The sequence below is a fragment of the Pezoporus flaviventris genome, unplaced genomic scaffold (genome assembly GCF_033815535.1).
Source record: "Pezoporus flaviventris isolate CSIRO_AGI_PZ_B2104156 unplaced genomic scaffold, CSIRO_AGI_Pfla_v1 ptg000002l, whole genome shotgun sequence".
Lineage (NCBI taxonomy): Eukaryota > Metazoa > Chordata > Aves > Psittaciformes > Psittacidae > Pezoporus > Pezoporus flaviventris.
In genome coordinates this window covers 16,299,699-16,324,903 of record NW_026892550.1, presented here as the reverse complement: position 1 = coordinate 16,324,903, position 25,205 = coordinate 16,299,699, and the positions used below count along the sequence as shown (strand labels likewise).

At 40.7% G+C, this 25,205-nt stretch overlaps 1 protein-coding gene across 4 annotated transcripts; it reads right to left on the bottom strand.

Annotated features, from left to right (window-relative positions):
* Positions 1–1,336: 1,336 nt before the first annotated feature.
* Positions 1,337–21,375, bottom strand: SLC34A2 (solute carrier family 34 member 2). Of its 4 annotated transcripts, XM_061470446.1 has the most exons (14): positions 21,032–21,375; positions 20,886–20,941; positions 15,187–15,301; positions 14,944–15,081; positions 14,145–14,273; positions 13,075–13,218; positions 12,305–12,416; positions 11,016–11,211; positions 10,244–10,339; positions 7,773–7,893; positions 6,890–7,057; positions 5,404–5,520; positions 5,193–5,317; positions 1,337–3,568 (listed from the first exon to the last, which is right to left on the bottom strand). In XM_061470446.1, exons 3-14 carry the CDS (start codon positions 15,290–15,292, stop codon positions 2,993–2,995), a joined length of 2,028 nt encoding a protein of 675 aa, XP_061326430.1. In that variant the 5' UTR covers positions 15,293–15,301; positions 20,886–20,941; positions 21,032–21,375; the 3' UTR covers positions 1,337–2,992. The 4 variants fall into 4 exon arrangements, with proteins under 4 accessions (XP_061326430.1, XP_061326421.1, XP_061326445.1 ...); XM_061470437.1 differs by lacking the exon at positions 21,032–21,375 and having other exon boundaries at positions 20,886–21,005; XM_061470461.1 differs by lacking the exons at positions 20,886–20,941; positions 21,032–21,375 and adding an exon at positions 17,086–17,178.
* Between the last annotated feature and the right edge of the window lie 3,830 nt (positions 21,376–25,205).

The window sequence follows — 25,205 nt, the reverse complement described above, 5'->3', positions numbered from 1 at the left end:
TTTTTTTTTAAAACTTCTCTTTATTTTTACATTCAATGCACGAGGACAGACAAGATGAAGATTCATGACAAGGTACAAAGCTGTATGCTGTCTTCAAAACAGTTAAAAGATACAGTTTTTATGAGTTTTTAAAAGTATTTTAGAAACCTTGTATTTCCAAAATTCCTCATTACAGAAGATTCAAATCATTTAGAAAAGGTGAGTTCAATATCCTTGTGCATTAAGCCGTGTTACGAAAGTATGCAGGTGTTTTTCATCTTTAAGAAATCTGTCTCTGCATTGCTAACAATCTTTACGTAACCTATTGATGGAGACAACAGCCTCCATAATATGCAGTATACACAGTTACAAACAATTTGAAAAGTTATATTACAAAATATACAGTAGTTCCTTTTTACATTTTTATAGTGAAACATTGCATAGTTTTCAAATATGTAATATATAACACAATCAAGAGCCTTTTCCTGTATAACTTATGAAAAATTCTGTACACTCAAATAATTATAAATAAAGTGTAAATATCTTTTGGTAAGAGCTGGGGAGAAAATATGCCAGGACATGTTGTGCTGTCAAGTGTTAAGCAGAAATCTTTGTCGAAATCTGTCTAAAACAATGGCACAATATGGCCTAGATGAAGGAAAGAGGAGTATAAGAATAGATCATAAGGGAAATGTTACAATGAGGAACCATAAAGTACTGATGTGTCTAACAGTTTTTACCCTGACTCTTTTGTAAGAACTGCTTTCCCACAGTTCTTATCACTGTGCTTGCCGGCTTAACTTCAAGATGAAAAATAAGGTGCACGTTGTTTAAGAAATGAGTAAAAGTAGATTAAAATGTTTCCCATTTCAATGGGTGGTCAATGGAAACTTAAGATAACTTGGAAAGAATTGTGGATATTTTTATCATATTTTTCCCAAAGAAACAGAACATGGGAAATGCATACTGGGATTTATAGAAATCATTCTGAAATCATCCAGAATTGTGAAAATAAAATGAAGAAGTATTACTGAAGATATCAAAATTCCAATTTAAAAATGAGATGCTGACAAAATTCTGCTTCAACACAATGAGGGACAAAGAAAATAATTTCTAAAATAACAGTTTGGCATAATTCTGCTCTCTGATACTAAACCTCAAAAGAGCAGAACTACACCAGCACTAGATGCTTTTGGAAACTCACTCTGATGAGCATTTTGTCACTGGCTCACAATTACAGAAACAGTTGGAACCTCAGTATGCATGCAATTTGAAATACCTTTTCAGCAACATAGTTTGCCAATCTGGATGTCAGGTTAAAAAAAAGTCAATTAAAACAATTTTCTCTTCTAAAACAATTTTCTCTTCTAAAATATATGTATTTACCTGATAGCCAAATTCAACCTCCTGAATCCCAGAGCTCTGAAGAAAAGAAACAACTACTCAAAAGTAGATGTGTTCTAGCAGCACTGACTGTTAAACTAGGGGTCTTCTCAGCATTTCCATTACAAATTTAATCTAAAACTCAGACACAAACTGGTTTTTAAGGACACTTGGCCTACACTCAACCACCTTTTAACACCTTTTAACATTAGTGGTTGGACTTCATCTATTATCCCATAGTCCCTGACATCTTGGCTACTGAAGGCCAGCAGAAGTACTCAGTGCATCTTTGAAATGCTCTTTTCTGGCGTTGAAATTGTGCCTTTTGTCAGCCCATGATTCAAATAGGCTCACAAGCATTTCCTAAAACACCAGTAACAGTACGATTTGAGCACAATCAAGTTCCCACCAAGTGCTACACTACCTATGGATTGACTACACATAGTAGTAACTACACAACTTATGGATTTTGCTTGGGATTTTGATTGCTACATACAATTGCCAGTGAAATTCACATTACTTCCAAGGAGGGTGGTTCAGAGCACAAAGTGATGGTGCAGAGTGAACACTGTTTTCTCTTCAGTGAGGATTACCACATGTCCTGTGCTATAATCTGCTCTCCAGGTTCCCTCTTTTGTAGCTCTAAAGCCAGTTTCCACCACTACTCTGAAATATCTTTTTGTGGCTCAGCCAAAGGGAGCCACAGTTGCACACAGATCTCCGCACCTAAGCTCAGGCTTGGGTGGCTGTCTCCTCCCCTACATAGGCCACTTGTCCTTACCCCTACACCATTCCTTGGACTGTGGGGTTACATAGTAGCAGAGGACCATCTAGAAAGAGGAATGGCCACACAACCACATCCTAAGTCCATCAAGCCCTTTGGTAGCCACCTAGTGTCTCCAAACCCAGTGCTTAAGCTTCAGCAGGCAGAGGGATGAGCAATTACTTTTATGGCATTAAGTTTGAGATAATAAAAGATTATAATGTCCTGCACCCAGTGTTAAAGGAGACAGAGAGGGCTCAAAGTGGGCTTATGGACACCCTCATGCCAGAGTAGGACTCCCAGAGCTTCTGAGGGATTTCTCAGCATTTCATTTTCCTTCACACACATAGGACAAATTTTCTCCATACTGGGAAAATGACTGTTTTCCTTTCTGTCTACTGCAAACAGGCCAATAACAACATTAGAATTCTCTCTGCTTTCTTTTCATTTCCAGAGCTTTTTAGATATTACAAAGCCACTTTTGCTGAATACGCCAGTAAGTCATAAAGGCTGTTCTACAAGTGCATTGTTTGTTTGTTCAATTGAGTTTGGATTGATCATGACTCTTTTCATCCCTCTTTTCATGGGACTACATCAGGATTTCTTTTGTTTGCTACTGATAGCATTGGATAAAGTTACCGCATAGTAGATCCTCTGTAAGCAAATCTGTCATTAGCTTTTCAACTGATCATAGAGAGTCTAGGGACTCTGTCAAGCTTGTTTGACTCCATTCCTTGATGAGTGATGTACCACTGGCTGCAGGAACCTAACAAAATGTTCACTCTGTCCTCAGTGCATTGTCCAAGGTGGTTTTCAAGAGCCTGACTGTCCTACGATGTATCTCTGCTAATACAGGTTGATACACTCCTATAAGGCTGTGTTGTTTGTGCCTGTTTTTTCAACACAAGCTGTGGCTGGTGCCCTTCTTCCACCTCTTTCTTCATCAGCCATCACAATGGTGTTTTCGTAAACCTCCATAGTTTTCAGTTGCTTGTCTTTGGCACCCTCCTGTTCTGTATTGACTTTACAGCACTTGCAGAAGCCACAGCAGTGTTTCCCACAAAAGGCGAGTGAAGACATAATGATATTGTCCCAGGGCTCTAAGGAGTGCAGCCAGATGGGTAGGAAATCCCAGTTTTGGAGCTTTTCAGGCAATGAATGTGGTCGCCTTGTCTGCATAATATTAATTACAATCACAGCCATAAAAAGAGCACTCAGGGGAAGACAAACACCCAAAAGGACTGCCCAGCCTGCCAATGACAGACCAAATACAAACAAAGGCAAAAGAAAGAAGCAGACGAGAAGATAAAATATAGCAAACCATCTGTACTTGGCTGTTATGTTTCCCAAGGTCTTGGACATGCGGATTGGCAGCCGCGTAATAGGTAGCGGGTAAAACAGAATAATCCCAGAGACATTGAAGAAAAAGTGACACAAGGCAATCTGAAAGCAAAAATGTTTGAGCAGTTCATTATCTAAAATGCCTTTAAGTGCTCCTACACACATTATTATAACTTCCAGTTGCACTAAGACTATAGTTTCTCTTCCCTTACCCCCAGCTGATTTTCTTGTCTTTCACTGCAAGGCCTTTCCTAGCAGGAAGCAAGGACTCAGTAACACCTCACAGATTGTGAAGATGACTGACTACAAACAGAGGATAACATCTGGACACAAGACAGGCTTAGAGGGTATGGCTTATCTCCCTGCAGATGGAGAAGTCTTAAAATGCAGCTTTCAACTACAAGAAATGAAGTCCATCAGAAATAAAGCTGACAAACCAAACAGTTATCAGGAAACAGTCCTGTTGTTATTAAGGTATGAGAATCACATGAGAACTGTTCATTGTCAGGTTATGCATCCATAAATTATTAATGAAAAGATGGGAAGTGTGAATTAGGTATTGCATACAGGCTATTGAGAAAGTATTAATGGTACAAACATGAATTTTACAGAAATTATCTAAAAGTTTATAAGAGATTCCTGGAATGTGACTCTGTCCAGGCCTCTTACAATTGTTTGATTCACATACTTCAAAATTGATTTTCTTTTAAATAAGTGTGAAAAGACACCTACTTGCTAAAGCTTTCAGAAGTCACTTAGACAGAATAAGCATATACGGAACAAAACGGTGTATTCCCTGCTCACCATATCTTATTTTCATTCCATAACTGTTATCAGACTAAAATGTATATGAAAGTACAGGGGTTTATTTTTAAATTACGTTATAAAACCAGCAAATAATCATGAAATCTGAGCTTGGTCTAGATAACATCATCTCATGATTATATCTGTTCTATCATGCCTGGGGACAATAAAATGACTGCTGTAATTTTCTTGATTTATTGTGGCTAGTAAAAGACATTCGTCCTATTCATGAAGGAAAACTTCATTATCTTTTCACTCTTTGATGTAGAGGGTTCATTCAAATGTTATCTGCTGGCTGGAATGTTCTTTACTGGGTGGTAAACGGGAGCCGAGAGCCAAGCTGCCTACTTTTCAAACAGTCTGAGGTGCGGAGAGACAAGGAATTCAATAAAACCCATTCAGATTAGATTTACAATGAGAAAATAGATGCCATGATGCTCACTGCAACCTCAGGTAGGTAGATGGCTTGACATCTTAAGGGTTGTATGGTCCTCACCTAGCTTACAGAAATCCTTATACACTGTAGGAGCAGAGTTAGGGTCCTGAGGAGGTAACTTGCAGAAATTGGTTACCCTCTTAGGGGACTATCTAAGAGGGTTGTCAGGGATGTGGGCACTGAATTCCAGCCTGCAGAGACTGCATGCTCAGGGGTCAAGTGACCCACCCTGTATTAGTTCTGAATTGATCAGATCAAACCCAATTTACAAAAGTAAGATTTTACTGTATTGACATTCTGGGAAGGTTTAATACAAGCTTTTTGCTCTAAGCAGTTGAAAGGAATGAGCTGTCATAAATAGAATGTACAAAATCAGGCATGACATTCACGGCGTATTTGCACCGGAGCCAATTTTGTCAGGTTTATCTTCAGAAAAGTTACAACTTCTAAACAAAGTCAAGGAAGGAAGCACTGGTTTATACTGACCTGTAATGAATATTTTAATGTACTTCCTGGACTTGCTAAAGCAGCAAGTATAGCTGTTGTGGTTGTGCCAATGTTAGCTCCTAAGGTGAGGGGATAAGAGCGCTCAATGCTTATAACACCAATGCCTAGGGGAAAAAAAAACAGGATTGAGTGTTTTCAGAATGGTGGAGAAGATAAAATGTGGGGATAAAGAACAGTATTGACAACTTACCAACAAGGGGTGTAATAGCAGATGTGAAAACAGAACTACTTTGGACAACGAAGGTCATACCAGCCCCTGCAAGCATAGCCAGGTATCCAGCTAGCCAAGTAAAAGGAAATGGGAAATCTAAAAAGGTAGAGGGAGAACATCATCTTCAGCATAACACAATGCTCTATGTAACAGTAACACAGCAGTGAAAGGACTGTTAAGCATTTCATATGTAAATGTATCGTTTGCATATTGCCTCTTAACTGACAATTTTACATTAGAGTCAGTCACTACTCTAATCCACCCTGTTCGCTGTACTCCTTCTCTAGCCTTCCACAACTGAATACACTTTGAGACAGATACTAGACTAGGTAGACATCTGTCCTGACCTAGGGTAGCATTTATATTTAGGCACCAGAAATGTTTCCACAGAGGTCAAAACAAAACCTTCTTGGTGGCTTGAGTGCCTTCATTTCAGCAACCAGGCACCTGCTGCATGGATCAATCTTCAGAAAGCTCTGAAGACCATCCTGAGAAAATCAGGTTGGTTGTTCCAACCAGTTTCAAACACCTCCTAAAACTTCACTTGTTAACCCTTGCAAAGAAACGCTTATTACACTGATTAGGAAAACCAGGCACAATGGACCCCTGTGGGGGGACTATGATTAATCCAAGAAGTGGGGCCTTAATCAGTCAAGAAGACACAAATGAACACAGAGTAGATCACAAATGAATAGTAACCAACAGCTGATTACTTTCTATCCCTCATTTTTGATTCAGGTTGTTTTCTTTGCCCAGGAGAACAGAAAAGAGCACTGGGACCTCTTTGTTGCCTTCCCTATTTCTGTGAACCCTCTCTTCAACCACTACCAGAGATGGGCCAGGACTGCTTTTCTCTTCTACGGATTCTAACCTCTCCATTCAAGGGAGGCTGAAGAAAAAGTAGCCAAGTGAAAAAAACTCAGCGTTTGCACTCACTGGATCCAGGATGAAAAAACACCTGGAGACCACAGGGAAAGATGGAACATATTTCGGGCTGCCCTATCTTACAGAAGAAAGGGTTAAGCAGTGGAACAGGGCAAGCAAAGGTAATTAGATCATTAATCACTACAAACTTTTTTCCAACTTACTTTAAAAGAAACATGCAGGCTCTGTGCCAATGCAGGCAATCACCATTTCAGCACTTCACTGCTATCTTTTGAGGATGGGAACACTGCATTTCTAACAGCTAATGATTATACATCAAGAAACAGAGCCTGGACTTTGGCCTCTGTTGATGTTAATCTGCTGCAGTTAATCTGTTTGCTAATAGATTTTTTTAAAAAAAGAAAATAACATGCTTGGGAGGAAAAGAAAAATAAAAAATGGTGTGCGTATGATTTTAGTTTGATATTTCCTGTTTTACTTAAACTATTCTATAATAGCTTCCAGAGCAAGAGATATCAATAAATGTGCTCAGTGTCCTTGTCATTCCTGAAAACAATCTTCAGGAAAAGCAGATAATTACCAGTGTTGATTGTCTTCTTGATAACACTTGCCACTTGTCCTTTAAGCACAGAGTTTAATAGCTTAACGATCATCACCAAACAGGAACACAGAACAAGCAGGGACAAAGCCAGAAGGATGAGACCAATGGCGAGATCAGGCAGGTCTGCTTCTGCAAAGAGATGCCGGCCTGAAAAAGGAAAGGAAATGAATTGGCCTGGTCACATTTTTGCTGCTGATCTCAAGCCCAGCTCTGGTTTTCATATATGCCTCTAAGAAAAGAGGATCAAAGCACACACAGCTTGAGGGGGTGATGCAAGGAGTGAAAATTCCACCTCTCTTGCTCCACAAAAGCCACATCTGAGGGTGGCAAGAGGGCATTTATATAGACACACTTACAAAATACACAGCAGGCACCCCTGCAGGGCAGGCAGGAGATGGGTGACCATGTGCAAGGGGGAGGAATACAACAGCGTGAGGACACTTTAGTGTGCTTTGAGGTGAATGGTGGGTTGGCTCTTCCCAGAGGTGGCTGCATGCCTGAGAAGGGCTGTTGAAACTCCTGAAGGGCATTGCATATGGATGGAGATATCCAGCCAACCATTGCAGCAAAGTAACTGTAGCTCCAAGTCACCTGAACAGCGAGGGCGACATGATACTGGAGACCTCAATTTACTGATATCAGGGAGCATGGAAAGAGATCTATCAGCAGCCAGATATCATAATGATGCTGGTAACTTCAGCTGTGTAGCTATAATAGCTCTGACTACATATGCAGTAGTATCTTCTACCCATGTACAGGTGATTGCTTCTTGATACACCTCTGAAGTGGTCTGTTAACACCATTAGAAAGCTATATACATTTATAAAGATATTACCAGAAGTCAACCAGTTCTACCACTTACATTTACTGATATATTCTGTTTCTGTTACATTCTTGATGGTCCATGTCACATTTCCTTCAGTCCAGCAAAAGTCAGGAGATGTGCAGTTTTCTGATGGTGGAATTGTGACATTTTGCAGTGTCTACAAATTGCCAAAGCAGATAGTTCAGTCACCCTTCATTAAGAGCTCATGCAAAGTTCTAGGTTTTTACTACACCAAACATTCATTAGTAAAGGTGAATTTGTTAGCTGGGGTGTAAGCTGGCACCACACTAATGACAAGGCAAAATATTTTTGCATCCTTTAAACAAAGAATTGGGCTGTTATCCAATTCAGTCAATTCAACATTTAAAGATTAAAATATTCCCCAAACCTATATTGTATTAACCATGGCACCAAGTCATTGGTACCTTAACTACTGATGTCAGGGTCTGTACAGCCATTGCCCAGCTTACTTGCACCAAAGCCAGACCTCTTTATTGTCATTTTAACAGCAGTTAATGGTCTGGTGAGTACTGCACAGGACCATAATTCAGAATACTACAATACTAGTACAGCTTTTGTCCTGCATGAGCACAAGCTGCCCACACTGCCTTGCTCTGCCTCAGTTTCCCCATCTGCTACTACTTTCTTTTAAAAAGCTCAAGTGCTATCTAAAAGCTAATTACTAGTGCTCTGATTAGCATTACTATTGCAGAGCTGAACCTGAATTTCTATATACTGCAATAAACCCTTCCTCATAGGAGCTCCTGGCCCAGACATATTGCAACCTGAGGTTAGGTTCGTAGGTCCTTATGCAAATTAAGGGTTCACTAACTGAACTGTACTTCCCCACAAGATTAGCTAAGAGCTGAATGAACTCTGAACCACACTGATGAACAGGAGGTATCTCTAAGACATGTTTCAGTGATTCTTTTTGCAGAAAGAGGGAAATCAAAATAATATTTTCTTGCTGGACCCTGCCCGCAGACACCAGCATTCTTATCCCTCCTCCATCTGATGTAGATGGGCAAAGCCCGGGGTGGGTCCAGGGCCCTCACACTTTCAGGGCGGTCTGCAGCACATCAGCTTTTACAAACACAACACAGTGTTGCTTCTTGCCCTTTTTTTTCCAGACATCGGAGTTTCAAAGCAGTTACTTTGGATCAAAATATTTATCCTTATATTTTGCTTTAAACATGTGGGCTCTGTGTGTATTTATCCCTGCCATAAGTCTGTTTTATTATTGTTGCCAGAAGTGGGTTTAACCCACTAGGAATGTAGATCATTTAAATGATCTTTCTCTTCCATGACCAAGTTCAAATCAAGCTTGTAAGGGTTTCATGTGTTTCTGTAATTTGACTACATGCTTGGGCAGTAGTCACACAGCCAAAATATAGACAAATACAGAAGAAATTGTGTATATGCAAACGTAACCTTCAGCCTGTGCTTTCTGTGTACTTGCCTGTCTTCTAAGGGTGGGGGGGTCTGCAGGTCTCAGGGGCTCAAACCTCACTGGGAGCCAGCCTGTGCCTGCCCAGCCAGTGTGGCGAAGGGGTAGCCAAGTGTAAGATAGGAGCCTGGAAGCTGTACAGCTGCCCGAGCATCGTGCCTCACCTGAGATGGATATACCCAGGTCCTCGGTCGCGTAACCTGAGCGGAGTTTCACATTAGCACAGCTCTGTTCCTGGCAGTATCTACCTAGCTAGCATTTCAGTGGCCATCCAGGCTGTCATTCAATAGGAGCTGGGCTCCTCTAAGAACCCAAGCACTTTATTTTAACCTCTGCTGTGTGTCTTTAAGTGTCTTCTGCCTCAGGAATTCAGGAATTACTTTTCTATACATATCAACAAATAGAGTAGCCTAATTAGAGTTCCAAGGGATATTTAACGCTCTAATTGTCAGTTAGCTGAACAATGCAAACCATACACTCAGTTCCACAGTTTACCAAAATATTCATTGTTGTCAATCTGGGCAACAGATTCCTTCAATCTGCAATGTTGCTTGAGTGAAGAACAACGGGACATAGCCCCACAGAGGCTTTCTCCAAGGGCAGTTTTCCAAGAAAGCTGCAAATAACCAGCTGCCACCATATCACCCTAACACATGTAAGACTAATGGTGGTTAGATCAATAGATAAATGGTGGGGGAAAAGATATTTTCTTTGGCTTATAGTGCAGATTTTTTCCACTTTCAGGGAGTCAGTAGGAGTATCAGGATTTAAAGGCATTTGGATGTGAAAGGAGTAAAAGGTTTGGCTCCAAACCACCGGTTTGATAAGCAAGGGCCTGCATGGTACTGAAAGCAACCAGGTCAAGCTCACCACTGGTCTGACATCCTTGGTTTAAGGGGAGCAAGAACTACATTAAATTGTTTTCATTCTTTTTCTGCTAATGCAAAAAAAATGCCTCATTTAAAAGCCTAATTTCACAACCCTGTAAAAAGGAGTGTCAGCTACAGATCAGTCATGTATTTCCTGAGGAACCTGACAGTTAACTTAGCACGATACTCACCACATTGGTTTCAGTTACACACCAAGTCTTTACCAGGCTTTTGTTTTTTGCTGATTCATCATTTGTAGCAATTGCATTTATTACTGATTTATCAAGCTTAAAAAGAAAGAAGAAAAAAAAAAGTATTACACCAACTTACATCACACACTTCTGTTCAGCTCTACTCAAATAACTCCCTTTGGAAGCTCAACCAGTTAATGCCTGCATGACCATCTCTAATGCTGGAGCTGCTGCCCAACAGGTAGGAGGGGCTTTACTCTCAGAAAAGGGTACAGCTCTATGCACACAAACACTGTGTTTCATTCTCCCCAAATCAGACACTACCTCATCTCATTGCTTCTGTTTAAACGACTATGCTGACACAACTGCATAGATGCATTTCCTGTCATTTTAGGACCTGTGTGCATCCCCTCTGGCCTCCAGCTCCCTCTAGATGTGTGCAAGTTTCTGCTAATTTCAATGTCTTCTATTCAGGTCCTGGTTGAGCTAGGTTGTCTCAGTGAGTACTATCTGTCAATGTCTAGGCAAGAGGCTGCCATCCTATCCATCCCACATCACTGTATTTGTGAATGTGGGGGAAATAGAAACAGGAAATATAGAGCTGGGGCTTTATGAAATGTGGATAAAAAGAAGAATCCGTTTGCTAATGAGTTTTACTCCAAGGACACACAGAAGTGAGTGGGAGGTCCCCCCTCTCCTCCATATTCAGAGCATTTTGATTAGCTGTGACTGAACCAAGTAAGCAGCTTCCTTGAAGTGAGAAAGAGCTTACCTCAATGATGAGCTTTGTAAAGGGGTCTGTGATAACTTTTAGTAGCTCAGGGGCATCCTCACCACTTTCAAGATGAAAAGACTCAACTATAACATTGGTGAGATGGTAAAGATAGCCAGAAATAACTTCAATGGGCAGCAGCGCAAACACAGCGAGCCAGTTAAAGAAATCATGGATTGTTGCCCCAGCAAAGGCCCTGAGAGAAGAAAGTAAAACCAGAGCTGCTTTTAGTTAAACAACATGTGCACAACATCAATTACATATGAAATCATAGAAGTGAGAAAGAAGCCCATTTCAATGGCAATCATTTAATTTCTGGGGTCACAGGAGATGGCTGCTTTGCTATAGAACACTAAGCTTTCTCCACACCATTGACCAAGTGAAAGAGCCATCCAGGTGAGTGAAACAACACAAAAGTAGAAAAGGCAAAAGTGGTCCTTAACACATGGCTGCCAGTGTACTTGTCTGCAGAAAGAAGTGCCTGCACAGCCTGCTTTTGTTTTGCCTCTTACTCATTTTTGGTATACTTTTAATCCTGAGCTATGTGTTGCCTCTGGGACCTGATCTGCCTGACTCGTGGGGGAAGGTGGCTCTTTGCAGCCCTCTTGCATGGTCATGCAAATGATTGGTGAACAGCTCCCTTCCAGCTTCACCTCTACAGCCTGAGGAGCCACAGCTCTTCTTTCAGAGGCTCTGGCTAAGTGTATTTTATGACTGGTATGCCATAATTCACAAGGTATCAAAATCTCATATCATTCCCAAGTTTACTGCCCATCTCCAGTAAGCCATGAGCTCTATCAGTGATCATGTCAACTGGCAGTCTGAAAGTTGTCACTATATATATCTGACAGCCAGAACATTTCATTTCTCTATAGTTACCAGCTCTTACTTACTGTAGACTTAAAAAAAAAGCTTCAATATTGAAGTCTCTTTTAAGGACAGTAAACCAAAATACTGTAATATTAACTTCTTGTACAGCCATCCCATAAGTAAGAGAGAATCAAAGGTGGTTGTTATAGTGGGAGAAGTTGAAAATTTATCCAGTTAAAAACAGTGGATTCTCACAAACACATTTTTAAAGGAACCCAATATGCTTTTCTTCAAGTATATGAAGTCCTATATTTAGGCAGCATTATACCTAAACCATGGCCATCTTGTGACTTTCTTAACAAGACTTCCAAATAGTGGCCAAGAGGTTGAATGGCTGCAGCAGTGATAGGGAATTCAGAAGAAAACTTACAAAGCAGGAAGAAAAGCAACCTGTCAGATCTAGTGTTTGAGTACAATACCTTCTAAATTCATTCCTGTCCCCGGCTTGCATGAGTGCCACAATTGTATTTGTAACTGAGGTGCCAATGTTTGCCCCCATTATGATAGGAATAGCTGATTGAACAGTCAGCACTGGAAAGCAGAAAAGGAAGCACTGAATTAAAAAATCAAATCATCAGCAAGCTCTTTGCTCCAATGAGAATTAACATTGATAAATGTCACTGGAACCCTGATTTCCCTTGGTGTCACTGGGATTAGGTGCTCCAACCCAGATAGGTTTGCTTTAATCAAGCCCCCTGGGAGCATGGTACTTCCATAGTCCTGTGACCCCACTGAAACTGCATCCCATGGTTATCCCTTTTCACCACATGTTAGAGGGCCAGATTAGATAAAGTTTCTTCTTTCCCAGGCATTTTCCTATTTACTGTAGAATTTTGAAATCATGCCACAGAAGCAAATGAAGTTCAGTAACTGGCTAACAGGAGAAAAGTATGCAGATACTTCAGAATTAATGCATTCAGTGTCAGGGCTTCCAATGTTTTTCACTGCAGTTGTGGACTTACTACTACTACTACTACTACTACTACTACTACTACTACTACTACTACTACTACTACTACTACTACTATTATTTAAGAAACTATTCCAGACCAACAGCTGTGACAACCTTTTCCTGCCGTCTCTACTCTTACACCCAATAGCTTTTGTAATTTGAACACAGATGGGAATGTCTGCACCCCAGGCCAAGATTTGTGAGTGATCTCTGCGAAGATACTGTAAGCAGACTTACGTGTCGAGGACACCATGCTGACCACAATGGATGAAGAAGTGCTGGAGCTCTGGACCATAACGGTAACCAGAACACCAATCACCAACCCCGCAACAGGATTAGACAGCACTGAATCGTCTTGAAAAATGTCCCCTGCTGCTTTACCTACAAAAAACATATTCTCAGTGTGAGGGAAGTGTGAGGTAAAATATATAGGAATTATCAGAGCATTTAATTAAAGATCATCCAACCATTTAATTGAGATACATATACAAACAAAAAATATGCAAGATGATGTAGCCCAGGGATCCAAATTCAGGTCCTGAACTTTCAGCTTCTCAGTTGTCAGATACTTTATATTCCCTCATTTCAGAGACTAAACAAGCTCTACTGAACTCTGAAGAGAACCAGATAAAACCATATGAAAGCACATAAAAATGCAGCCGTCAGAGGAAAGAACGTAGGACAAAAACACTACATATACATAGATTTAAATGTTATTACTGCCTTAATATTTTTGGTTACTGCATCAAAAAAAAAAACTATTTTAATAATCCTGAGTAATTCTGTTCCCACAGCTTTCTGCGTGGCCAAAAATAAAAAATACCTCTACAAAAACTCATGTATTTCTCTGATATTCTCTGCTGAGTCCATCACCAGAATTAAACCCTTGGAGACAGGCAAAATACATTTCAATAGTTTCTGTCTTTGAAGGATTTGGGGGATTTTCCAATGCTGGATGCTTTGATCAAGAGTGCAATTTTTATATTTCACCTTGTTGAAATGTCTTTCACATGGGATAGTTTTATGCGCAGATGTATTCATGTAAACTGTCACTAAAGTAACAGGAATCACCTATGAAATTGAGGCCAATAATTGCTATATCAACAGCTCTCTGGAATGTGAGAAACAAAGGCCCTTTCAAACAAACAAAGGTCAGTCTTCAATCAAAGCTACTTCCTTCTGAATCTGTAACACAACACATAAATCTGGAGAATGTTCTTGAAAAGTGGCACTTGTAATTTAGTCACTGAGATGAAATTTACTGCCTAATTTACATTTTATTCTTGATGGTTTAGACATTTTCATACCTCCTACTAGTTGAAAAGCAGAGCTCAGTACATCCAGAGAACACACGAACATGTAGAGCAATCCAAGTAGCATAATAAACTTCCCTATCCCATAGAGTACACGAATGATTTTTCCTTTTCTATCCAGTTCTGCAAAACAAATATATTATGCATGAGACTTGCTTGATGCATCTGGTGTTCTGGAACTGTCTGCACACAAGCAGAGAATAGGAAGTCAAAAGACAGTGATGTGAGTCCAGTGTGTGATTAAACCTGAAAGAACGGTCTTCTTAATCAAATTTTAACTGCAGAAACAGGTGGTTTGTTTACCTAGTTTTAGCATGTAAAAGCATTTGGTATATGAGAAAAGCCTTGTGAAGTCTGAGATTGACCCTTGGTTTTAGACAGTCATCCTACTGAATAAAGAAAAACCAGTGGGTGCCTGGATATAAAACCAAACTAATTTTGGATCATTTTCCATATGTTCCTTGTGTTTTAAGGAGAGTAAGCAGCACGATTTCCAAATTTTTAATTGACTAAATATAATATGCCCATTCACTGTTGGGGAAGGTGAGAGAAAGTGTAAAGTCTACGTAGAATCATAGAATAGTTAGGGTTGGACAGGACCTTAAGATCATCAAGTTCCAACCCCCCTGCCATGGGCAGGGACACCTCACACTAAACCATGTCACACAAGGCTCTCATCAAGTGAAAAATTCAATTCTGCAGCAAATACGATTTCAGAAAAATAAAGGTGACAAAGAGAACAGAATTTGTGGAAAAAATAAATGCAGATAACTTCTTTACTGAGAAATGGTACCTGACCACTTGATCCCAGTATCCTGCAGTTCCGGCAGAGCCCATGGGTCTTCTTCTTCTTGCCTGGTCTCATCTATCAAGGCTATTGTGGAAAATGCAGGTTGAATTTCCCCTTTATTTCCAAGTGAAGCTACATTGCCTGATAAAATAGAACATTAAATAAAACAGTTAAATTACTTTCTGTCTTCTCCAAAGATCCACAAAACATATATACCTCTGTCAGTCACAGGTGAGCACACATTACCTTTATGATTTTCTCCTTCTTTCCCAGCCATGTTCTGGTTTTGTTTGGAAGAGTCCCCAATATAGTTATTGGTTTCAGGCTTTTCCACCTCAGGCCAGGGAGCCATGATCTGTGACTGACAAAGTAGTGCTGAGTTAAATGTGTGTGCAGTCAAAATATTCAACTTGCAACAGCATATATGAAAAATATTATTAAGAGCAAAAGAGATGGAAACAGAACATAAGCAATATGTCCTTGAATAAAGCTTTTTAATGACCTTTATTTAATTCATTTTATCTCATTTCAGCAAAAAGTTGAAGGGCTATTTCTTCCACCTTCTGGATATAACTGACTGCATTTACCAAACTGGTAAACCTTACCAAGACCTTAACAAAGAAAGTTCTTCCCTAAAGCATTGCCTTGTTTAGGTCACGTATGCTAAACACGGTCTTCTTGTTGCCTTTACTGGTTCATTCCCATGGAAGCATTGAGGCGAACATGACCCTGGACATGGTGGAGAAAGACCACAGAGTTTCAAGTTCCAGAATGATGCTTGCTGAATGAGGGGAGAAGAGCATAACTGGGCAGCAGTGGCCATTTGCAGGTCTATATGTGCATGTAACTCATAGCTGATGCTGCAAGTGAAGCTGAGTTAGTGGCAGCAAGGTCAGCTCACTCATCTCATATACGCATCTCTCTGTATGAACCTGTTCCTTCCTGACCCCTTTGAGCACATTTGACATGGATTGTTGTATTAATAACTTAAAAGATGAGACACCAGATGGCCAAATCTGGCCAGCACAGGTACAAGCATGTGATAGACCTAGCCCAGGCACAGGAGGAGAAGGCAGCCATTCCTTCAACCAAAGAGTGGAAAAGTCACCAATATCAGAAGGAGGGTCATGAAAGAGGGGAAGGTGACCATGGGGACCATGGGTAGCATACGATAATTCCTCTGCCTTTCCAAGCTTGTAAGGCTGTTGGTTAGCTCAGCCAGCATGATCAAATACTCAGTGGAAGAGGTGGGAGAAGTGAACCCTACCCAGAAAGACCTTTGGGTCTCTCTCTTCCACCCTCTCTGCCACACAGGTCAATCAGTGCTGGGGGCAAAGCTGCCCACGGATACCACGTCTGGCACCCACACAGCTGGAACATCTGAGGTGAGCAAATCTACCTGCAACACTCCTCATAAACAGGGCACATACACCCAGCCTCCAAAAGCCAGTGCCAGGGTTGGTATCACGCTCCCGTAAACAAGGTTCACCTGCATTTAGCAGCCACTCTAAAGGGGTATAATTAATCATTCATTTAATCATAATCCCTTATGTAGCTGATGCTGGAAATGTTTTGTCCCTGCCTATGCCAATAAGCCACACATCCTCCTCCTTTAGCTGGGGAGGAAATGTCACAGACAAAATCACTCATCTCCTACTGTAACAGAGGAGGGTATTATTTCTTGGTACTCCAAAAAGAAAAGAGCATCTCCCCTTCAACATTAATAGGAAAAATTATTCTACAATCGCATTGGTAAAAACTTTGATTTTACACATTCTTTATCTGTGGCGCAAGATCTAGAACAGCTCCCAAGATACGCAAAGAAAGATTGCAGAAGAGATGGAAGAAAATCACTCTTGCTTGTTTCAACAAGAGTTGTCATTTGCTTGGAGCAAATTCCCGTATTTTGCCCCATGCCAGAAAAACCTCCAAGCCCCACCCATGCCAGAACACCTCCATCTTGTTGAACAAGTTTCATTTGTACATGTTCAGCATTTAAAGAGCTCTAAAGAAAATAACTGCTCAGCACAAGTGCTCCTGAAGTGAAATGCGATCATGAAAATGCATTGGAAATTCAGATGGAAGTTGCATCGACAGCATATTCTCACCATGGAGAGACACAGAGTATGCTGGACACCACCATACCTAGAGATGCCACCAGTACTTCTACAGTTGTTCTGTTACGCTCAGTATGGAAATGAAGGATTCAGCCTGCATGATTACTGTATGGAAACTGAGCTGATGCACTCACTGGAGAAACTGGAGCTTGAAAACATCATCAGACAAACAGCCTCAATGTCTCCTAAATAAACGCTCCCCATTCAAGAATTCAGCAGGGCATTTTTTCATAATAAACATCTCCCATATTCCTGAGGTGCTCAGGATCCCACAGGTACATCATGTATTATTATTTGTTTTGCTTTATGTGATTAAATACCATAGAATGAGAACTGACCACATCCATGGAGGAAGATTTTTTTGTAGGTAGGTTTATAAAATCATTAGAGCCCTAGTCAGCCTCTGATTTGGGAAAGGAATACTGGAGGTCTCTACAGTGTTTTCCTTGTGCATCTGCGTTTGCAGAGGTATAGCTAGAACAGCTCATTCTGTGTGATTGGTATCAAGGACAGATGAAAGCGGAACCTGAAAGCATCACCAAAGCTGTCAGTTTTCTTCACATCCTGACTCTTGTTAAGAGGAACAGCTGAGAAGCTAGTTTAGAGCCACCTGATACTCTGCTAGAGTCCTGGCCACAGCTGCTTACTGTTAATTAATCGCTGGGCTACAAGGATAATCTACGTTCTACAGTTTTCCCTTAAAAGAATTCTTGCTTGGCGCAGATACAGACATTAACATCTTCAGAAAATACTCAGGGGATAACCTGAGTGCTGTGGAAGAGCAGAGCAGTGGGGTGACAAAGCTAACTGCATCAGTCTCTGGCAGCTCACATGAGCCCTTGGAAAGCCTGATGTCATGGTATAAAAGACCAACAACATTGACGCAAGATGTACATGACAATGAAAACCCTAATAGTGGCTCTCTTTTGAACACCAAGGACATAACTACACTGTGAAAGAACATGTTACAGAAGAGGCAGAGGATGGGCTGGTGACAACGCACACTGCATCAAGAAGCTGCACTCAGCTGGACACACCGGTCCAGGTGCAAAGGCAGGATAGCCACAATTGCTGGATGAGGTGACAGGAGTGATGAGCTTTGCCCATCTCTGTGCCAGCCCAGGTGTCTCAGTGTCATTCTTCTGGTTCCCACCTGAGCTGGCAATAAGTCAGCCAGGATGTCTACCTCCAGGGAATAGTCATGGAGCTCACGTCTGGATAAGCACTGGTGCTTTGGATATCCACTTGTTCAGAGCTGTGATGAAATGGGAGCTAATTTCCTCCTGAAAGTGGCAGGTCAAAATACGCTATGCATATTGCAAAGGTCTGAAAACTAATGCCTGCACAAACTGTAATCCAGTCCGTTTCGGTGAACCTCGTGGCAAATCCTCTCACACCATCGTGTGTGCTCTTTTCGTTGTAAGTATAGTCTTTCCTCGCCTTTGGAAAATGCTAAATACATGTGACATCCTTTCTAACTCCAAAAGAAACTGAAACCTCCTGCTCCTACAAGGGAGATAGATGGAAATCAATGGCATTCAACATTTGAAATAAAACATGAGAGAAACTCAAAGTCGACTCCTATGGTTTAAGACATTATTTAGTTATGGATAATTTAGTTATGGATATAAATCCATACTGACTCTCTCACTGCAGCATTTCAAAGAGTTAAAAGTCTCTGGGGAATTATCTGAGCAACACTAGGTGTCATGCAGGTGCCCTATATTGCATTCCTCGGTGACTCATTTACTGTAACAGCGTTGCCTCTGTAGTAGGGCTAGGCTCTCAGTGCTTCTCAGCTTGAAATCAGAAACAGTAGTAAGTGTATTTATTTTGCTGGACTTCACACAGAGAATATGAACTACCACTTCCCTGAGCCTGGATGGTATTGTTTGTACCTCTCCACCCGTGACAGATCACTGAGAGGCCACATTGTGCCTGAAATAAGAACTACAAAGCAGTAAGCCTTAAAGAAATCTAACCTCCAGGGGAACAGCCCCAGTGAATTTCCAAGAGGAAATAAAAGTACTGGAAAAATTAGCAGTATTTTCAAAACCAACTGGTAATCACTGCAACAACCACCAACATGACCATGCATGTGCCTAAAAGTTGCTTCAGCAGCTCCAAATCTGATTTCGGGTTCAGCAAGGCTTTCCCTTCTCTTGTGCTCTCTCCTTGTCTCACAGCTTTTCTACAAACCCTTAACTTTCTTGTCATTCACTAATATGCTACAGATTGTATGTTAAAAAGGGATTTATCGGCTAATCAGATATCCAATACACCACGTACTTCATAGGAGTAAATACCAAGCCATGTAGCAATCCTTCTTATGCACAGTTTGAAAAAGTACTCTTTTCCCCCCTCAAAATGCATCATTTCCAACATAGAAGCACATTATGTAGAGACAGTAAAGATCCTCAGCCAGCACAGATCCATTCAGTAGCTTTATAGTAGCTGATAATTTTGCCCCAGAGCCTGTTCCATGGGAGCCACAGAGCCCCAGGTGCGACAGAAAAGGCAGCGACTTAAATAAATACCAGCAATGATTCAGCCTTGCTAGCAGCAAGTCTTGCCTTTGCTCTGGCACCAGCTGCCTCCTTGGAGTTTTTCTCTGAATAAGCTAGGAGGCTTAGCCAGGATGTAAACTTTCAGCTAATGTAGTAGTCAGGGGATAAAATCATATATGAAAGACAAGAGAAAAATGAGCATTGTGCTCGTTGTTTGTTCCTACAAATGCCAGAGTCTTATTGTTCACAGGCTTGAATCTAACACACAGCAAAACTAACAAAAACCCAACAAACCCAAAACAAAACCCACATAAAACAAACTAGTAAAGAGAACTAATTTCTAAACAAGTGAAGAGAAAATGAATCCCAAACATTAATTTCTGCATTCACAACAAAGCAAAGCACCAGACACTGCCTCTGAGGACCCACAGTCAGGAATCCTCAGTGAACTACTTAAAATGCTTACTAGGTACTTAAATAAAACAATTACTTTTTTAGAATAAAACAACATCAGCAACAAAATCCCACCCACAAGGAAATACAACAGATCTACCCCATCGCAAGCACAAAACACACAGTAAAGAATCGAGAGAGGAAAAAGTAATGGCATAAAAAAGACTTACTGGCTAATGGAAGAGGTGCTAATAAAAGTTACTGAGAAACCAGTTGAATTCTGCCTACTGCCACATTAGTTGAGCTAACTGCATCAGACTAATGTATTCCTTTTACTGCTGTGTATCAAACCAAATTAGCATCAGAAAATGTTTCCATCAAGAATAGCCTGACACGGCCGTACTGCACCACACAGACATTACACACTATCTATGCTAACACACAAACTGACAGTATTTCCTTCCAATGTTTCATTAATCATACCCTAGACATTTTCCAGTATCCAATGCCACTGAATGGTATGACTTAAAAACCTCACTTCATTTCAATCCAAATAATAGTTAAAACAATACTTTCTTATGCTATAGGCAGTTTTTTCCTGTGTGGGTTTTGGTTTGGTTTTTTTGACAGCTGCAAATAAAATGCTTTTTTCCTTTATCATATTCCAAAAAAATAAATCTAGTTATTTGCAGGCAGAAAGTAGCACACTTTGTTTTCAGTACTATGGTTTTTTTATCGCTTCCTTAAAGTAGAAATGCAGTTGAAAGAACAGAAGGTGAAAATGCTAACAAGTGGATGACATTTCACATGCCACTCCAGTTCTTCATGTTAGAGCTCTGTTGGCATCCCTTGGCAGAGCTTTAGATTTGTAAGCTAAACAAGTTCGAAAGAGAAGGAAAGAAAACTTGGTCTCAGTTTTCTTACTTACCACTTCTTTATTCCCAGACCACAGAGTGAACGGATCAGCTGGGCAGCCACTGAAACCTGCAATATATATAGACAGGTGTTGAGCAAAGTTTGCTTTCATCACTGCGCACTAACATTCCTATTTTACAGTCCAGAGGCACTGCCTACCTGCAGCTTAATGATCACAATCAACCTTTTTTTAGCAGTAGTGGGCAGCAACCAAGACTGATAAAACTGTGGGCTATTTCACACTTATCACATTCTAAAAAATGTCCCATCAGCATTTAAGTACAAGTTACTAATGTGTTCATGTGAATGCTGGGGAACGGTTTGTTCCAGCCTGGAAAATTGCCCTCCGCCTGATCATTCAGTAATCTTTTTTCCAATAATAATTTTCCAAAAATATTTTGCAATCTCAAAAGTCTGTCAAAAGGGTGTGAAGAAGATGTAGTACTGTTATTTGTCTGTTCAGGTGCCTATTAATCTGCTAAGAACAGAAGCAAAGGAGAATCTGATAAAAAGCCGTGTAAGTAGGAAACACGTAAGAACTTCTTTGAGAACAGAGGATGGAGTTTCATTCTTATCAGTGCTCAGTGTTTACAATTAAGGCAAGCTCATTAGCATTTTGGCTGTGGCTCTCATTCCAAATGAGATTTAAAGATGCAGGGACACCTCTGATAATTGCATTCAGAATGCTACCAAGGAAGAAGACTATATGATAAATAGGTGCATTATTCAATACAGTGTAGTATTACAGATTAGACAAAGCAGCCACTACATTGCTGTCTGTTCTACTGATGATCTTAATGAGGAGCAGGGAGAGGGGGGCTGCATTAGGCACTATAGCTTTATTAACTCTGATTTTTTTCTGTTTCAACAGACATCATATACTGAGAAAATAAGCTGTAAACCAGCAGCCTGATCAGCAGATCTGCTTTGTTTGCGTGCTTGGGGTCATATCTCCCAGCAGCTTAGTGACTTAGTAACTTAGAAAAATAAAACTCTTGCTTTTTGCACCTTTCAGCCCCACAAAGAAGCGCAGCCTTTGGAGCTGTGAGTCAGAACTTACTCCTCTCCTGCGTCGGCATCAGAATTTTTAATAAGTGGTGATCATAAAAGCCTCCACAGCCCCATACACAGCATCACATCATCGCAGTGGAACCAACAAGCACCTCCTCTGGCTGCAGTGGCTCTGCTGGTGTAGCCCTCACCAGCCCAGCCCCTACTACCTGGGGCACAGCTGGTATTGGAGCCCAAGGACAAAAGCACCAGGCCTGTCTCCCTCCTCCCAGGAGTTTGCATGGAGATGGCTACGGAAAAGGAACGGATTTTTATTTCTCTGCAAAGTGGAGAACTGGAAAATGGGCCCAAGGTCCACCTTGGTGGCTCACAGGTTCAGTTTTCTTGACGAAAGTGCACTTTAACATTGCAGCTAAACCCAGTAGTTTCTCATTGATGCCCTACATGTAGGAAATGAGATGAAGCTTGTAACTGGGAATCCTTGAGTTTCTCTGAGCTGTGGCTTGTTCTCCTCTGAGTCACTGTTTGTGAAGCCCAGCTCTGACAGGGAGAAGGTGCGAGATGTGCACGTTCCAGGTACCCAGTTAAGGCTCAGCCAGAGCATGGTGACGTCTTCCACGGCGCTTTTTTTCCAGCACTGCTCATTCCATTTGCTAAGCACAATCTTATGTGCTGACCATGTTAATGTTTTAGGAAGGGAACAATCCTAGATCATACCCATTGTGTTGCCAAAAAGAACTTTGGGAAAGAAAAACCCAGTCACTCAAAGCCACCAGTCACTCAGCAGCCCACATGAAGGCAGACAATCTACAGTCTGCTTTGAAGGTCCAGGGTGTAACTTCTGCAGAGTCACTCTCAAAGAGCTAGCTACAAGGGATGAAAGTGGGTGTTATTTGTCCCAGAAGCCTTTACCTTATTCAGAATTGGGGGAAAAGAGTCTGAAATTATTTCTGGGACAAGAGGGAGGCCAGAGCAATAGTTCAGAGCACTTTTCATGCATCCGGCACAGTCAAAAGATGCTACTGCTGAGGAAGAATAACCCAATGCTTTTTCTTCCCCCTTCAGGGTTTACTTTGAAGCAAATGAACTAATTTAAAAAAAAATAAATGGATAGGGAACTGCTAATAAAGCAGTTAGAACAATGTAGGCAAGAAACATGTCTACATTACAGAGATCTGCGCTACAAGCTCCCCTACAGATCTCCCATTCAAGAGGAATACTTGCCGTGCAAGCATCAATCCCATTCATCTTTAATATAGTGAACGAAGTACACCTAAGTCACAACTAAAATAAAGGGAAGTAAGAGAAAGTCATCCATACTACAAAGGTATCAGAGCAGCTCAAGATATGTATTTATTAAGAATAATATTCATATGATGAGGTTTGCTTTCCTAGCAGACAGCTTGAAAAGACGGAATGCACAAGCAAGACTCTCGGCTAATATCAGGAGTCTCCCTTACAGGTTAATTTAATTTTCAGTGTTCCACACATCCAAAGAATGCACAGCTAAACACTTCTGTGTGTTCGAGTACGGCTACATAACTCTCTGCTGAAGAGAACTGGCATCGTTTCCATCCTTTGAAAACCTCATTGTCTATTTCAACTTGTGCAGAAACCTTGAATGGATCTAGTTGTCTTCATTTTGGAACAGCATTAACGTATATTAGCCTTCCCTCTTCCAGAGATGTAAAACACAAAGCCCTGATTATTAAAGAGAGAGACCAGTGCTGATTCCAATATGGATTACAGCCAGAAGAGTTATTTGGTTAAGGACTTATCCCTTTCAGTTGAACACCTTCCTTCTTTGTGCAGTTACCTAGAAGAGTTGAAGCCCTGGCTTTCTCTATTGTCTGAAAAGTATTCTGCATGTAAATATTTGAGCAATGAAGTTTATTAATGAAAAACCCGGTCAAGATATGTTTTGTGAATATTAAATACCATATTGATATGCACCTGGGTATTTACTAGGGATCAGTATTTGTAGCAGGCTTTGATTTTGGAACAGAATGCAAATGCTACAATTTTGTTATTAATTAATTTGTTTCCCATTAAGAAGTGTCGATTTGTCTTTGAAGCTTCAGTGCATACAAGAAAATTTAGCTCTCCTGTACTCTTCTGCTTTCGGCGGTTGCAATGCATCGTCAGAACAATTTTTTGCCCAATATTTGTGTTATAGTTTGAAATAGTAAAGAAGAACTCCTAAGACTGTTTTGACCATGATAAGAAAACACCTGATTTAGTGTATAAAGGACTTGAATCCTATCACAAGGTTCTGTATTACAAAGCTGCATCTCATCTCACATACATGATACATAAAAAAAGTAATCGAGTTAGGGTAGTTAACATACTTCCAGAGCTGCATAATGAATAAAATCATAAAGAACTAGCATTCAACAGAGCCAATGCCAGGAATGGGAGGGGGAAATAAAGTGTGAAGTGACGGTGTTACAAAGAGAAAAAACACAGAAAGGGCTTTCAGACATAATAAGGAAAATAAATATTTCAGTACAGGAAAGGATTAAGGAATAACACGGCCAAAAATTTAGACAGGTAGATGTATTTGAAAGGAAAAAGAGACTTTGGATTTACAATAATTTAGAAGCCCCTTCACAACAGAACCAGTTTAATCTCGTTACAACCACGCCTCAAATGTTTTTGCCAGCACAAAAGCATCCTTGGGATACAAGTTAGCTGGTTATTCCCATCCTCCACGATAGTTATGTTTTCCATTGAAGTCACATATTACAATTGTTTTCATTCTTTCTTATCTTAACTTCCTATTTAGTGGATATTTTGCTCAACATTTACTAAAATGTAAGGGATCCAGAGCCTGCAGCACCAGGCAGAGGGGGAGCAGTGGGAGCCCTGCAGAGCCTTGCCACAGGACAGCAAGTGCTTCTGACCCTCTCCCAGGGAAGGCATGACCATGGGCAACAAGGCACTGACTAAACCATGGCACATGTGAAAAAATAACACCACCAGAAACCTGAACTTGATTTCAGCCAGAAGGCTGAAAATATGAATAATATCTTATATTTAGACAACTAAAGTCCAGATATGTTGTTTAAACTTTTCTTATTATAGCTGCTCTAAGCTTGTATTGTTTGGCCAGAACAGTTAACTAAAAGTTTTAAGAAAGATCTGTTAAAACCCCCCCAACCCCAAAACAAAGACTTGCTGATGCTTTAGGGTAAGAAATTTTTAATCACAAAAGAAACTCAATATTATTCCCCTCATGCTAACCTTTCCTTACTCTTCTTATAGTCTCTCCCTTTACCTTGCCCCCACCCTGCACCCCCTCTCCTCCCTACTCCCGTTCACT